General features: G+C 36.8%; 1 protein-coding gene across 3 annotated transcripts in view; it reads left to right on the forward strand.

Annotated features, from left to right (window-relative positions):
• Positions 1-14,889, forward strand: part of LOC139940135 (calcium-activated potassium channel subunit alpha-1-like) — a 110,612-nt gene that overhangs the window by 79,423 nt on the left and 16,300 nt on the right. For all 3 annotated transcript variants that reach the window (XM_071936388.1, XM_071936389.1, XM_071936390.1), the window contains 4 exons: positions 5,021-5,068; positions 8,417-8,526; positions 13,097-13,165; positions 14,446-14,532. In XM_071936388.1, coding sequence (XP_071792489.1) covers positions 5,021-5,068; positions 8,417-8,526; positions 13,097-13,165; positions 14,446-14,532 — 314 coding nt within the window. The remainder of the gene's footprint in view (positions 1-5,020; positions 5,069-8,416; positions 8,527-13,096; positions 13,166-14,445; positions 14,533-14,889) is intronic.

A 14,889-nucleotide genomic window follows, 5' to 3' on the forward strand; every position in this document is an offset into this window, starting at 1 on the left:
TTGAATACCTCCTTCTGCTCAAATTATGGTGCTGGCTTTTCTTGAAAAGGAAAGGATTTGGTAAGATGTTTGACTCACAAAATATCAAAACATTTTTGCGGGCTTTTGCTTTTCTTGAGATCTCGGTGGTGGCCTTTTGGGTTTTGATAGGTTTCTTGTTGTCATTTTGTTTGACTATTTATAACCATTTCTTCACAAGCATCTCAATTTTTACTGAATATTCAAATCATCTGATTAATATGCACATTATTCCAGTTAGAATATCAGTAATACTTAAATCTAGTTATCATGCTGCACACTCTTTCAAGTTATTTCCTTAAGCGTCACATTTTTACAGAAATATATATATTTATTTCATTTATACACCAACTTGTTTCATATTGTCACAAATAGAAAGCTTCATCTTGCTATCTAATACACACTTTAAGTGAAGTGGTTTATTTTGTAGATTATTTCTTCTGCATGAATTTATACAAATATTTTCAAAAAAAAGAATGAGTAAAATTGGTTGTACATTTTTTTTTATTATCAGATTTCCCTTATGGTAAAACGGTATTGCCTCATTTGAAGTTAAATTTTCTCCCAAATTTCTACCACATTATCATTTTGATATGTGTTTTGCACTATTATTACCAGACACTAATATGAACAGATATTGAACAGAAGTAATGTAAAATGTATGAGCTAGTCAGGCCAAAATGTCACACAAAGCAAAAGGAGCACTGCTGTATCACAACATACATTTTTTTGAATATCTACAAGAAAATTACGTAAAACTTGAGCTGTTAATTATCTTCATCTTGGAGATTGCCTGGAACTGATTGCATGTAAATTACATGATGTGACATGACCCTAAATTCCATCAAAAAATGACTTGTGTTTCATCATGAAGTTGTCTTGTGAAAAATCTCAAGTCCAAAAATTATCATAAAACCCCTGCCATCTGAACATACCCTGTTAGTGAAAAAGAAGAAGAAAAAGAAAAAAGAAAAGAAAAAAAGCGTCGCGGCATAATCCATTTAATCCGTTAATTCTCTCTCACCAAGACCCCACCATAATATGCTAAGATATACTGCGGTAGATCTCTGTAACTTATTGCTATTCTTTATAGTTCATCGACCAGCTATATTGAATTTGTGTCGGGACACTGGGTGTTTTATCTGATTATATATTTTAAGAGATACAATCAAATTAGAATATTTAAATATCTAGGAATATCAACAGCATAGATGGTTTACGCGTAGACTGTTGACATAGTGTCGATGTGTGTGAAGGATATCACAGCCCATATTGTGGGCTTTTTATTTCATTTTTGTTACATTTTTACGAACGTTTTATGTTAAAAATCTGTTTGTTTGTGGTGTCTATTTGTTTGTTGATTTGTAAGGGTGTTGGTGTGTTTGTTTGTTTGTTTGTTTGTTTGTTTGTTTGTTTGTTTGTTTGTTTGTTTGTTTGTTGGGTTTTTTGTTTGTTTGTTTGTTTGTTTGTTTGTTTGTTTGTTTGTTTGTTTGTTTGTTTGTTTGTTTGTTTGTTTGTTTGTTTGTTTGTTTGTTTGTTTGTTTGTTTGTTTGTTTGTTTGTTTGTTTGTTTGTTTGTTTGTTTGTTTGTTTGTTTGTTTTGTTTCTTTATTTGGTGGGGTATTGTCGGTGCCCCATGTATGTTTGTCCGTTTGTCCATCTGTATAAAAAAAAAGGCAGATCCAATAAGTGAAAAGTATTTACTTTTATTATATTCTATATATGTGTATCTTTTTGGAATACCTCTCGGCATTGAGAATGGCTGTATCTCAACATATGCATAAAATAACAAATCTTTCAAAATTTGAGCTCAATCAGTCGTCGAAGTTGCGAGAAAGAAAAAACACCCTTGTCCAACGAAGTTGTGTGCTTTCTTCAGATGATTGATTTCGAGACCTCAAATTCTAAATCTGAGGTCTCGAAATCAAATTCGTGGAAAATTACTTCTTTCTCGAAAACTACGTTACTTCAGAGGGAGCCGTTTCTCACAATGTTTTATTCTATCAACCTCTCTCTCCCCATTACTTGTATCAAGAAAGGTTTTATGCTAATAATTATTTTGAGTAATAACCAATAGTGTCCACTGCCTTTAAGGTAGATCCAATAAGTGAAAAGTATGGTTTTTTTTTATTATAGTCTTATAGGCCTAAATGTGTATCTTGTTGGTCAGGCAGTACCCTATAGGATAGTTCTTACATCCCATTTACCCGATTTGGCGTTGATATCTAATAGTCGGAGAAAACAGTAGGCCTATCAGAGAGTATGAAAGTAGAGTTTTGGTGCCTTCGACTCAGTGGCTCAATTCATTAAGTTCTTATATCCCATTTACCCGATTTGGCGTTGATATCTAATAGTCGGAGAAAACAGTAGGCCTATCAGAGAGTATGAAAGTAGAGTTTTGGTGCCTTCGACTCAGTGGCTCAAATCATTAAGTTATTCGCAGTAAATAACATGGTGCAAGTGCAGAATGGGGTGGCTCCAACAGCAATATTTGCAGTAAACATGCAGAGTGTACTGTACGAAACTTGTTAATATTCCCCCACGCATTTGGCATGCTCGATGGTCCAGGCCTGGGGGAGGTACGGAGTACTATAAACCCACTGCCTGGTTGCTCTTTATACAAGGGAGCCCCCGCTCTGTAAACACCCGAGTAAACTCACCGACTTATTGCCCTACCAATACTTCCAACCGAGAGACGGTGTTCCAGAACGGCTACAGACCGTGTATGAAACCTAGAAATGTCATGAAAGATGAAAAGACGCTCATCAAAAATGTCCTAGAGTAATCACACATGAATAAGACATCATGTGAGAAGAAGAAGCCAATGTAGTGTGTACGAGGTCGATATTGGTTATTGGCAAAGATAGTTTGAGATGTAGGTTGGGTTTCAAGTTAGATGTACAATTCGGCCCGGGGAAATGGGTCGCCGAACTTCAATAATTAAACCAGTCAACTACATGTTAATAAAGAAAACCTGTTTTGTTTCCAACACAACTTTTTTACACTTTCCGAACCTTTTTTTTTTTTGCTTTTCAAGGACCTCAGTACTAAAAAAAGACAACTAACATTTGCTCAAAAATGGAAGATAAAATTAACACTCTCATATAAGACACAAACCTTATTCATGTCAAGGTGGTCATTGACTTACCATGTCTGAGTTGGCGGCTACGGCTTTGGCTTGATTGCCGAGTTATCATGCATTGAAGTGTATAGAATTACCTTAGCAACAGCCATAGCCGATAGCTGCCAATTCGGATACGTCCTTTGGGAGGCATTGAAATACCCTGTACCAATTTGCAGCTACAGCATGGCTACGGCTTGATCAACGAGGCATCAGGTTTTGAATTGTATAGGATGACCTTAGCAATACCCTTAGCAACAGCCGTAGCCGTAGCTGTAGCCGCCAGTTCGACTACAACCTAACTCTACCTGGAGCCCAATGGACAGCTAGCGCCCTCACATTTTAAAGTTTCCCCGCCTTCACGGTGTTAAATCACTACAGTTAATTAACACAAACGACTCGTTCAAGTGAGTGACAACCCCTATTTATAAACCGAATAAGTTATGAGAAAAAAAAAACTAGGCCACGGTAGAACAATTCTAATTAAGACTGATTCATCATTTTGCTCTGACACATTACGGCGCAGGGGTAATTGCTGCGTCGGGCAGCGGGCACCATGCACACACTTTAGCCGTGAACGCATGAATCATTACCAAGGCTGGCGCACGAGCAACGGGCCAGGGGGCGGTAGACACAGGCAATTTCAAAGCTCTGATCAGTAGCCACCGATTTTTCTCGTTCCGGGAGATTTTGTTTTAGTTCGTACACATTAATTATCTTTGGATCATGACTTGTTTCTTCTGTAATGTAGGTTCCGTCATCTGTAACATAAGTTATGGTTGTTATGTGAATCCAGGGTCCCGAAAGGGAGTTGCAACAAACAAATTTTATTAACAAACACATTCCTAGTTTAAATTGGTTTAAGGGAAGGTACACGTTTGGGAATTGTCAAAGACCACTCTTCTCATTTGGTGTATCCCATCATAAGCATAAAATAACATGCCTGTGAAAATTTGAGCTCAATCGGTCATCGAAGTTGCGAGAAAATGATGAAAGAAAACACCCTTGTTGGATGCATTTGTGTGCTTTCAGATAGATAAAAGACTTCTAGCTAGAAGTCTTTTATTATTTTAGTGAGAAATTACCTCTTTCTCAAAAACTATGTTACTTCAGTGGGAGTTGTTTCCCACAATGTTTTATACTATCAACAGCTCTCCAATGGTCGCTACCAAGTCAGTTTTTAAGTTAATATTTGTTTTGAGTAACTACCAAACGTGTACCTTCTCTTTAAATCATTTGTTTGAAGGCAAAGTCTACCTTTGTTTTTTTTTAAACCTTCAAATGTCTTAATAATGATACATTCCAAATGTAGGTTTATACAATAAAACTAACATGTGAACATTTATAACTTGTTGTATACAATAGTCCATTTGGAACGTTATATAAAACCATGCCATTAATTGACCACTGGTAATTCTTGTTTCAATCTAAGCATAATGAGGGATAAAATAACTGTTAGCAACCCCACAGTCTTCCAGATGGTCTAGAGATTAGAATCCACCATTCCAGGGGTGGACCCATTAATATTTGCATGGGTAGGGTCAGGTGTTTTAAACAATATTATTTCTCACATGACAGACTAAGGCTTGTTTGTGTACGAGCCAATAGGGAATGTCCCTATAAGACAGCGGACCGGCCTGTGTTGTAAAAAGTCCAGCGGGTGAACGTTCTTGCCCTATGTCTGTAGCATATTCACTTTCTTAACTAATTTTAACTGAATTCATGCGCATATGTAGTAATAGAAAATAGCTTAATAAGCCAGTTCCTAACTGGCAGCTCACGCACTAATGAGACAGAAAACTCTCCAAGGAGTTCCAGCAGATTTTGCAGCTTTTGATTTCTTTCAATTTTATGATTTTGTCGTTGGTGTTTGACTCTACAGACGCAGTCGGTTGTTAAGAATGCATCTACTCCAGCCGAAATGTACCTTGTAAGTTATTCCTGCTGATATGAACAAACCCATTCAAGAAAAAAACTGTAATCTCCTTTCAGTTTTACATTTATCTTTCTGATGAAAATTTTACTAAAACTCTGTTTTACTTATTATTTGTTTACCTTAATTTACCCAAATTTGTAGAAGAATAAAAGTGCATTGACCTTGATTTTAGTGGGTGCCATTAATCAAGGGCGTGGCTATAGGCGTGGTCAAACAGTGTCCACACCCAACAGTGTCCACACCCATTAAATACAAGTTCAGTACACTCTTATTCCTGTTAGAACATAATAGGTGCCTACTCGAAAAATCAGTTTTCTTTATTTACCACGAAAAAGGTGAAATTCGTGTTTGAAACACCACTGCAAATGTGTGCAGGTCGGAACTGCGAAGACCAAATTGCCTCACTTGTAACTCAGTGGGCCCCGTTTGTTGGTTTTAGGCCGTGTCCGGAACTGTTGCCCTCAGGAACTTAAAAATGTAGTCGTAGCTGCCAATTCGGACACGGCCAAACCACAAGCATAAAGAACCCAGGTTCTTTATGTCTGTGGTCCGAACGAAATTGCAAACTAATCTTAGTGCTTCACTCTTTACAACAGAAAAATATTGTTCAAATCTTATATGAACTTTCTTGGGCATTTATTTAACATATAAACAAACAAAAACCAATGCTAACCAAGTTCAAATCCCCAACCTCCCTACACGGGTGTACTGTCCCTTTTTTCAACCTCGTTCCCCCGCCGCTAGCCCCACCTCCTCCCACCCCTTTTGGTTAAGGTTGAACTAAAACTGATTTTAACCTCTTTATCGTCCTACCCGGGTGTCAACCTCGTTCTCCAACCTAGCCCCGACTCGTCAACCCCCTTTGGTTAAGGTTTAACTAATACTGATTTTAATACCCCTGTCCCTCTTCTCAACCTCGTTCCCAGCCCCCCCCCCCTCCACCCCAAGGTTGAACTAATACTGATTTTATTCAATATTGTGATGAAATAATTATTATACGATTTTGCTGAGGATTAACCAATTTTCCTGATTAATACTTATCCAAATAAATATCTTCTGGATTTTTAAGAGTGAAAAATGTTTACCTTTTTCCGGTCTACGGTTGCCCATAATACAACCCGGTGCCGGTTTTTTCCTCTCTATATCGCATGGTTCAACTGCATGGCATTTTATGTGCGTATATAGCTGACCGTTTTTTTGTTTGTTATTTTTTGCACGGACTTTTTGCATTACACGCATCCACTGTGTTGTAAAATGGGCATCCGTGAGAGACTCCGCATGTGCAGTCTTCTTATGGATAATGAATATGCATGAGCTATATATATTTTTACTCTCTTTCTTGATGTATATATTTATATAATTTTGTCAATTTATCACTAAGTTCTCATCATCACCCTAATATCACTATGTAATCATCATCACCCTACTCCCTATTCTTCAATTGTCATAATTCACTAATTGCGTCACAGTTCTTGTTTTAAAGAGAACAACTTACGCTTTAAATTTCCAATCCAGGGATTCATAAAAAAATCCTAATGATTTCTGCATTTTAGCATTTATGAGTTTTATACAGTTTATGGAACAATACTAAGCTATTATTTGCATTTAATTCAATGTGCGTAAAACAATCCACTGATTACTAAATTCAAAATAATGGGACAGACTATTTTTCCATCTCTGTCCAGAGCCAAATTTCATAGAGCTGCTAAGCACAAAAATCTGCTAAGGATGAAGTTTCTTCCTTGATAAAAACAGGATAACCAACCAAATTTCCATTTGTTACATATTGCTTGCTACTGGTATTCAGCTGTTGGTTGGTAATCCTGTTTGTATCAAGGAAGTAACTTCATGCTAAGCAAATGTTTGTGCTAAGCAGTTCTATGAAATTGGGCCAAGGTATAGAATTAAGGCGTTTTCTGGACGGCTACGGCTTTGGTTGGATCGCCGCGGTGAAGAATGCTGAGAAGCCCTTCGTAACCATTGCTGTAGCCGGCTTTTGGGCCTCGGGTTTGGGTCCCATCTGCCTGGCGGAAAAGATGGACGCCCACAATGCGCTCCCCATCGTGCAAGAAGTTTTAAAATAAAGTCAAGAAGACCCATACACATCGACAATTTTGTTCCGATTTAGTTAGTGCACCACAAAGTATCGAGCACAGACCCCGCCACACCCCCTTAGAAGCACTCCCCCCTCTTGAAATCTTTGATTTAATTTTACTCTTTTTGGGGATTGAAAAATCGCTTTAACCTTGAAATTTAGAGCCAAAAACCAGATGCACTTCTTTATTTTGGTGGAGGGCAAAACTCATTTTTATATTCGAAATCGGGTGACACTGCAAGTTTTTTTCCTAAGTAGAGGGCAAAACCCATTTTTATATTCGTACTCGGGCGCCGTGATTCTGATGATATCCTAGCCTTGCTCAAGGCAGTCGAATTATTCACTCCGAAAAAAGACCGCCGCTGTATAAAAACCCACCAGTATTCACTGTGCGTAACATCGCACGACACGATGCCCCCGTACACTATCCGCATGCGGAGGCCGTCAGGCCGACAGCCTTGTAGGGTCTGTGTTGACCTCATTACTATAATAAGCGAAGCGTTCCCACGGTCAGCTCATTACCATAATGCCCACGAAAGACGAGACATGTTTACATCACACACGAGCATGATTTATAGGGTCCAAAGGTCGTGATAAGGGAAGTGCGTGATTGGACGTGAAAATGAATAACTCATTTGCTTCCCATCCTGTGTCGTCTGCAATTGGTCAGACGAAAGATTGTTAATATTCATGAGCTGCATACAAGCATATCCTAGAGCCCCCCCAATTTTTTCCACAAGTGGAAATTTTTCAATACAACACATTAAACCCGGAAGTTACAGACCCGACAAGGCTGTCGGCCTGACGGCCTCCGCATGCGGTTAGTGGTACGGGTGCGGATGGCTTGTGTGCACAGTAGTCGTACGATGTGACAGTGTGTGTACGTGTGGGTCATGCGGTGTGATCGCACGCACCACGCACAGGGTCTACGGGTGGGTTTACAGCGGCGTCTTTTCGGAGAGAATAATGCGACTGCCTTGAGCAAGGCTAATGATATCCCAAGTTATTTTTCTTTGGTAAAGGTCAAACCTCATTTGCATATTCGTAATCGGGTGATATCCCACAAAAAAATTATTTGGTGGAGGGCAAAACTCATTTTTATATTCCTAATCGGGCACCGTGAATCGGGTGATATCCCAAATTCTTTTTCTTTGGTGGAGGGCAAAATTTATTCTTCAATTCTAAAACGGGTGATATCCCAAGTTGCATGCCTTTAATCACATCCATTGATTCCTCCTGCGGTATAGGAAAGTCCAGAAGGTTGGATGTCACACTATCTACATGGATGTGGCAACGAGATCTACACAGAGAGCCTATCGCAAGCGTTTGATGGCATATCAGCGCCAGAGGTTGTCAAGTAAGTTTACGAAACGAATTGTAGCAAAAGGCTCACTTTGTCTACATTCATTTGTCACCTCTGTTTGGTATTATTAGTTTTTGCTCGTGGACATTTGAAAATGCAAAATGCGAAGCAATGAGTGCTTTAAAGGCAGTGGACACATTGGTAATGTCAAAGACTAGCCTTTACAGTTGGTGTATCTCAACATGTGCATAAAATAACAAACCTGTGAAAATTTGAGCTCAATCGCTCATCGAACTTGCGAGATAATAATAAAACCAAAAAACACCTTTGTCACACGAAGTTGCGTGCGTTTAGATGGTTGATTTCGAGACCTCAAGTTCTAAATCTGAGGTCTCGAAATCAAATTTGTGGAAAATCACTTCTTTCTCAAAACCTACGTCACTTCAGAGGGAGACGTTTTTCATAATGTTTTATACTATCAACCTCTCCCCATTACTTGTTATCAAGTAAGGTTTTATGCTAATAATTATTTTGAGTAATTACCAATAGTGTCCACTGCCTTTAAAGAGAATCAAGTCTCAATTGAAGGAATGGTCTTTCGTTTAGAATGACTGATTAAAGTGCGATCCTTCTGAATTACTGAGTCCAAACTAATAATTATCAATTCTGTGGGGAGGATTGAGTTTAAGTGTACTTTGTGGCGGGGAAAACGCAAACCTTATAGCTTTGTTGATGTCTCAGACTGACATTAATTTATGATTAGTTTGCTAGGCTTTTTACTAACTCAATTGTTGTTGTTTAACCTATATTATGCTTGCACTTTTTGGAGTCATTGAATTAATTTCTCAAGCAATCTCTATTTGAGTCAACGTTACAACATGACACATTCATGACTTTCACCCTGAGCCCCTATAGGTCAATACCCATGGATTCAGAGCGAGTCAACATTGTTATTCTAGTAGTTGTTTTGTTCAGTAGACATTCTTTATAAATATTTGTATACATACATTTTGCAAATGGAAATAAATTTCAAATTGAATTGAATTGAATTGAATTTAAAGGCACTGGCACTATTATTAATAACTCAAAATGGTTGTTAGCAGGAAAAAGAATTAATTTTAATGAGCAATGGAGAGCTGTTGATAGTAGTAATAAATAATAATAATAATAATAATAATAATAATAAGACTTGTAATGCGCACATATCCACCCTGCTGGGTGTTCAAGGCGCAGTTAAACCAAAAACAAAACAAAAACAAAACACAAAACAAAGAAAAACAGACACAACAAAATTAGTCATTGAAAACCTGTGACATAAGATAAGTTTTGAGAAGAGACTTGAGTTTTGCGGTACAGACACAAGATCGAATATTAAGTGGTAGAGAGTTCCAGATGCGTGGCGCGGCTGAAGAAAAAGACCTGTCACCCCATGAGTGTCGAGACTTGGGTTCAATGAGGAGAAGCATAGAACTTGATCGAAGATTCTTTGATGGAGTGTAAACAACATTCTGAAAATAGCTCCCTCTAAAGTAACCTAGTTTTTTTTAAAAAGATGCCATTTGTACGTTCAGGCTTCAGGCCTGATGAAGACTTTTATTGGCATCTGAAAGCACACAAATTTGTGCAACATTTGTGTTTTTCTTTCATTACTCTCTTGCAACTTCGTTAACCAATTGAGTCCAAATTTCCACTGATTTGTTATTTTATTTGCATAATGTTGAAATACGCCAAGTGAGCATACTGGTCTTTGACATTTACCAAAGGTGTGCAGTGCCTTTAATTGAACATGCTAAGCATTAAAAAAGGGAAAGCACAGTGATACATTGGAGTTTTTACTTATGAAGGACACCTCAGTTTCGCATAATATTTCTAGGTATCCCTCGACTAGATCCACAGCTGAATATTTTAATCTTCATTTTTGTTTCATCATAATTTTGTTGTCATTAACTGTTTTACCTTTGTTCAGTAGACATTCTTTATGAAAAAAATCATATTGAATTTAATGTAATTGAGTTGGACATGCTAAGCATTACTAAAAGGGAAAGCAAATATTGATGCATTTCATTTTTTCCCTAAGCAAGGACACTTCATCAGTCTCGCATAATATTTCTAAGTAGGCCCTATCCTTCGACTAAACCCACCAGCTGAATATTCCAAGTCTTCAAATGTTGTCATCATAATTTTCTAGTAGTTCGTTTTTACCTTTGTTCAGTAGACACATTCTTTATAATAAATTTTGAATTGAATTGAATTTAAGCGAGTTGAACATGCTAAGCATTACAACAAGGTAAAACACAGTGAGACATTGCAGTTTTTCACTTAGCAAGGACACCTCTCTCTCGCATAATATTTCTAAAGTATCCTTCGACTAGATCCACAGCTGAATATTCCAAGTCTTCATTTTGTTGTCATCATAATTTTCTGTTAGTTCTTTTTTTCACCTTTATTCATCAGACATTCTTTATAATAAATCTCGAATTGAATTGAATTGAATTTAGTTTAATTGAGTAGAACATGCTAAGCATTACAACAGGGAAAAACACAGTGATACATTTGAGTTTTCCCTTTGCAAGGACACCCTCTGTCTCGCATGATTTCTAAATCTTGTCCCTGACTACACCAACCAGCTGAATATTCCAAGTCTTCATTTTGTTGTCATCGTGATTGACGATCATGTTCAATAATTACAGTCAAGGAATGATTATTACAACCGTGGAGTGAGACCTCGGTTAAATATATAATCGCCTCGGGGGAAAAAAAATCTTGTTTTTTTTGTTAAAATGTTGCCAGAACGTTTGGCGGACACTCTCTGTGTCATCATTCAAAAATAATGAGTGAGTGAAAATTGCTAAAGGGTGATTCTTGCATAATCTAGGGAGACTTGTACTTTATCGCATATATTGTTTATGAGTTTGAACAATTTGTTTTATCATATCGCAATTCTTTAAAGACAGTGGACACTATTAGTAATTGTCAAAGACTAGCCTTCACAGTTAGTGTATCTCAACATATGCATATAATAACAAACCTGTGAAAATTTAAGCTCAATTGGTCATCGAACTTGCGAGATAATAATGAAAGAAAAAAACACCCTTGCCACACGAAGTTGTGTGCGTTTCAATGGTTGATTTCGAGACCTCAATTTCTAAATATGAGGTCTCGAAATCGAATTCGTGGTAAATTACTTCTTTCTCGAAAACTATGGCACTTCAGAGGGAGCCGTTTCTCACAATGTTTTCTACCATCAACCTCTCCCTATTACTCGTCACCAAGAAAGGTTTTATGCTAATAATTATTTTGAGTAATTACCAATAGTGTCCACTGCCTTTAAGCCCATTTTTGCGAGGAAAGTGTGGAGATTATAATGTTTCCATTCAAACAAATTTTTTTCACGAATTCCAAGAATAGCATTTACAATAGTTTGTTTGGGAAGTTTTGTGATATTTTTGTCCACTCAAGTTTTGTGCTTCTCATTATATTTTGAGGTATTTCCACTATACCTGGACTGACAAGAAAATAATTTCCAAGCATGTAATTTCTAATTTTAGGCCTATCTGTTTGGGAAAAGTGTGGCAATTTGTGTTCACTCAAGTTTCTTGCTTCTTGATATTTGGGATATATTCACACTTTGAAAATACACTTCCTAGATTGACAACACAAATTTTCCAAGAATAGATTTGCAAAGAATAGCTTGTCAGGAAAAGTGTGGAAATATGTGTCCAAACAAGTCTGATGCTTCTTTGTGTATTTGAGATATCATATATCCACTTTGTAAAGACACTATCCTGGATTGACAAGACAGAATAGTTTATCCAAGAACAGCTGTGGGGGAGATTGTGGAAATATATGTCCATTTGTTTGTTGCTTTTTAACTTTTTGATGTACATTTCCACACACTACCTGGATTGATGCGACACACAATTTCAAAGAAAAGATTCGCCAAGAATAGCTAGTCAGGAAAAGTGTGGAAATAATGTGTGTTTAGATGATATTTCCACTTTGAAAAACACACTTCCTGGATTCAAGACAAAAGTCCCATAATAGATTTCCCGAAAGCCGTTCGAGAAAAGTGTTGAAATAATGTGTCCTTTCAAGAATGATGCTTTTTACTGTTTCAGAGATTTCCACTTTGTTCTTGACAAAACAGAATATCCAAACGTAGATTTTCCAATAGCTGTTCGAGAAAAGTGTTGAAATAATGTGTCCATTCCAGTATGTTGCTTTTTTTTACTATTTCAGAGATTTCCACTTTGTTATTGACAAAACAGAATATCCAAGCGTAGATTTTCCAAAAGCTGTTCGAGAAAAGTGTGGAAGTCCATTCAATTCTGACGCTTCTTTGTACTTGAGATATAATATTTCCACTTTGTATACACACTCCCTTGATTGTACCAAGACAAGAGAGCTGTACCTTCTCCCATTCATGGCCTACGTGCACCTTTGATTTGATCCCAAAGGGGGATTACTTTCTCTCGGAAGCATCTCCAATTACATTCTATGTATCGGCGGCGAACTCCCCTGTGTAAACCGGTTTACCCTCAGCGCACTTGCCAACTCAAACTCATTAATTATGCACTCGAATTTAATCAGAGTGAATTTTGTTTTTCTTTTTCTTCTTCTTCAGGGAATGCTTTCAGAAGTTGAAACTCCTCCTAATTGCCGTTCAGCAGACGAATGAGTTTGATGAGATTGAGTAAGTCAGAGATAGTTTTTTTTCATGCCATTAATATGCAGCGTTGGGATTGATTGTGTCTGATGCAATCTATGCATTCATTGGCACTCTATTTTAAAGCTGAAATCCTATATAGTTGCAGACATTGACTGTGTGCTTTGTATCCATCAAGGACTGAAAGATGGAACTGTGTTTGAAGATTCAATAATTTGGTATTTATCAAGTTCTTAACTTTTCAACAATGATTTGTAATAATAGGGGACTTTTGGGACGCTTGGTGGCAGCAGACTTACCAGGTAAAATCTATTGTTCTCGATAATGTTCGCATGCTCAGAACTACCTAAACAATGGAAACTTACTTGGTAAGTCTGCTGCCACCTAGCGCCTCAAAGTCTCCCATTGTAGGCATAATATTTTTTTCTTTTCACAATAAGAAAAGCATTTACTTATAAAATGGCAGCCATCATGTTACCTTAATGGGGATTTTGTAACAGTCTATTTGTTGATTCACTAAGTGTTTGTTTTTACATGAATCAATAGATGACTGCTCTATATTCCGACACTCTTTTTATAAACACATGTGATTGTGTATTAAACTGAAAAATGGTTGATAACGGGGAAGTTTTTGACTTGGTATAAATGAGACTTAATAATAATAATAATAATAATAATAATAATAATAATAATAATAATAATAATAATAATAATAATAATAATAATAATAATAATAATAATAATAATAATAATAATAATAATAATAATAATAATAACCTTACTTATATATCGCTTTTTACAAAAGCGATGCCAAACAAAAGATAAACTGCATGTTTTACAGACAAAACAATGCAATTAACAATGATACATTCTAGAGTAACTTAGGATAGAGGTGGGTTTTTAATTTGGATTTGAAGGAACTCAGGGAATTGGCTAAACGAACAGATTGAGGAAAACGATTCCAGCATTTTGGCTCAGTTGCAGCAAAAGCTTTAGATCCTACATTGGTACGTGATCATGGGGCATTCAATACAACAGCTGAAGTGGATCTAGTGACATCTGGGCTCAATTTCACAATACGCTCAGATTCATCTTACGTTGATTTGTCAGTATTGCCACAGTGGGTTTAGTTTAACCTGAGCAGTTAAGATTACAACACATCTTCATGAAATCAGCACTTGACACAATTATGTATAAGCCTATAACATTATTAAGTTTACAATAACCTATACTCCTATACGGTATCTATACATATGTAAGTCATATTTTACCTTCTCACTTCCCATTTTATCTCCTTTTCTATTTAGCATTATTATTAACCCTGGACAGCACATCGTCGTCACGCAAGGAACTGTTGGTTTCTTCCTTGCCCCTGATGCCCAAGAAGCAAAAAGGTAAAAACAACAAAAGAGACAAATTTTAAATAACAACATAATATTAAATACAATAAAAGATTAAAAGCAATCGTTTTAAACCTACATTCATAAATCTAATATACGTACATTTAATTCGAAAAGGTGAAGGTGTTTTTGACAAAAACATTAAAAATTCCAATTCAAAACTCAATAACTCTGATGAAAACGATTTGAAATTAGTCTGCCAAGTCCCACAAACCAGTACTTTTCTTAGTCCCTTTAAGGTGTCTATGCCTTAAAAACAAACATCTTACACACGATGTTGTGGGTTGATATATAAGATATTGTCTCGGAAAACGGTGGCAAACTTGTCACATTTTCAGTGACATGCCAAGG

The sequence above is a fragment of the Asterias amurensis genome, chromosome 7, assembly GCF_032118995.1.
Source record: "Asterias amurensis chromosome 7, ASM3211899v1".
Lineage (NCBI taxonomy): Eukaryota > Metazoa > Echinodermata > Asteroidea > Forcipulatida > Asteriidae > Asterias > Asterias amurensis.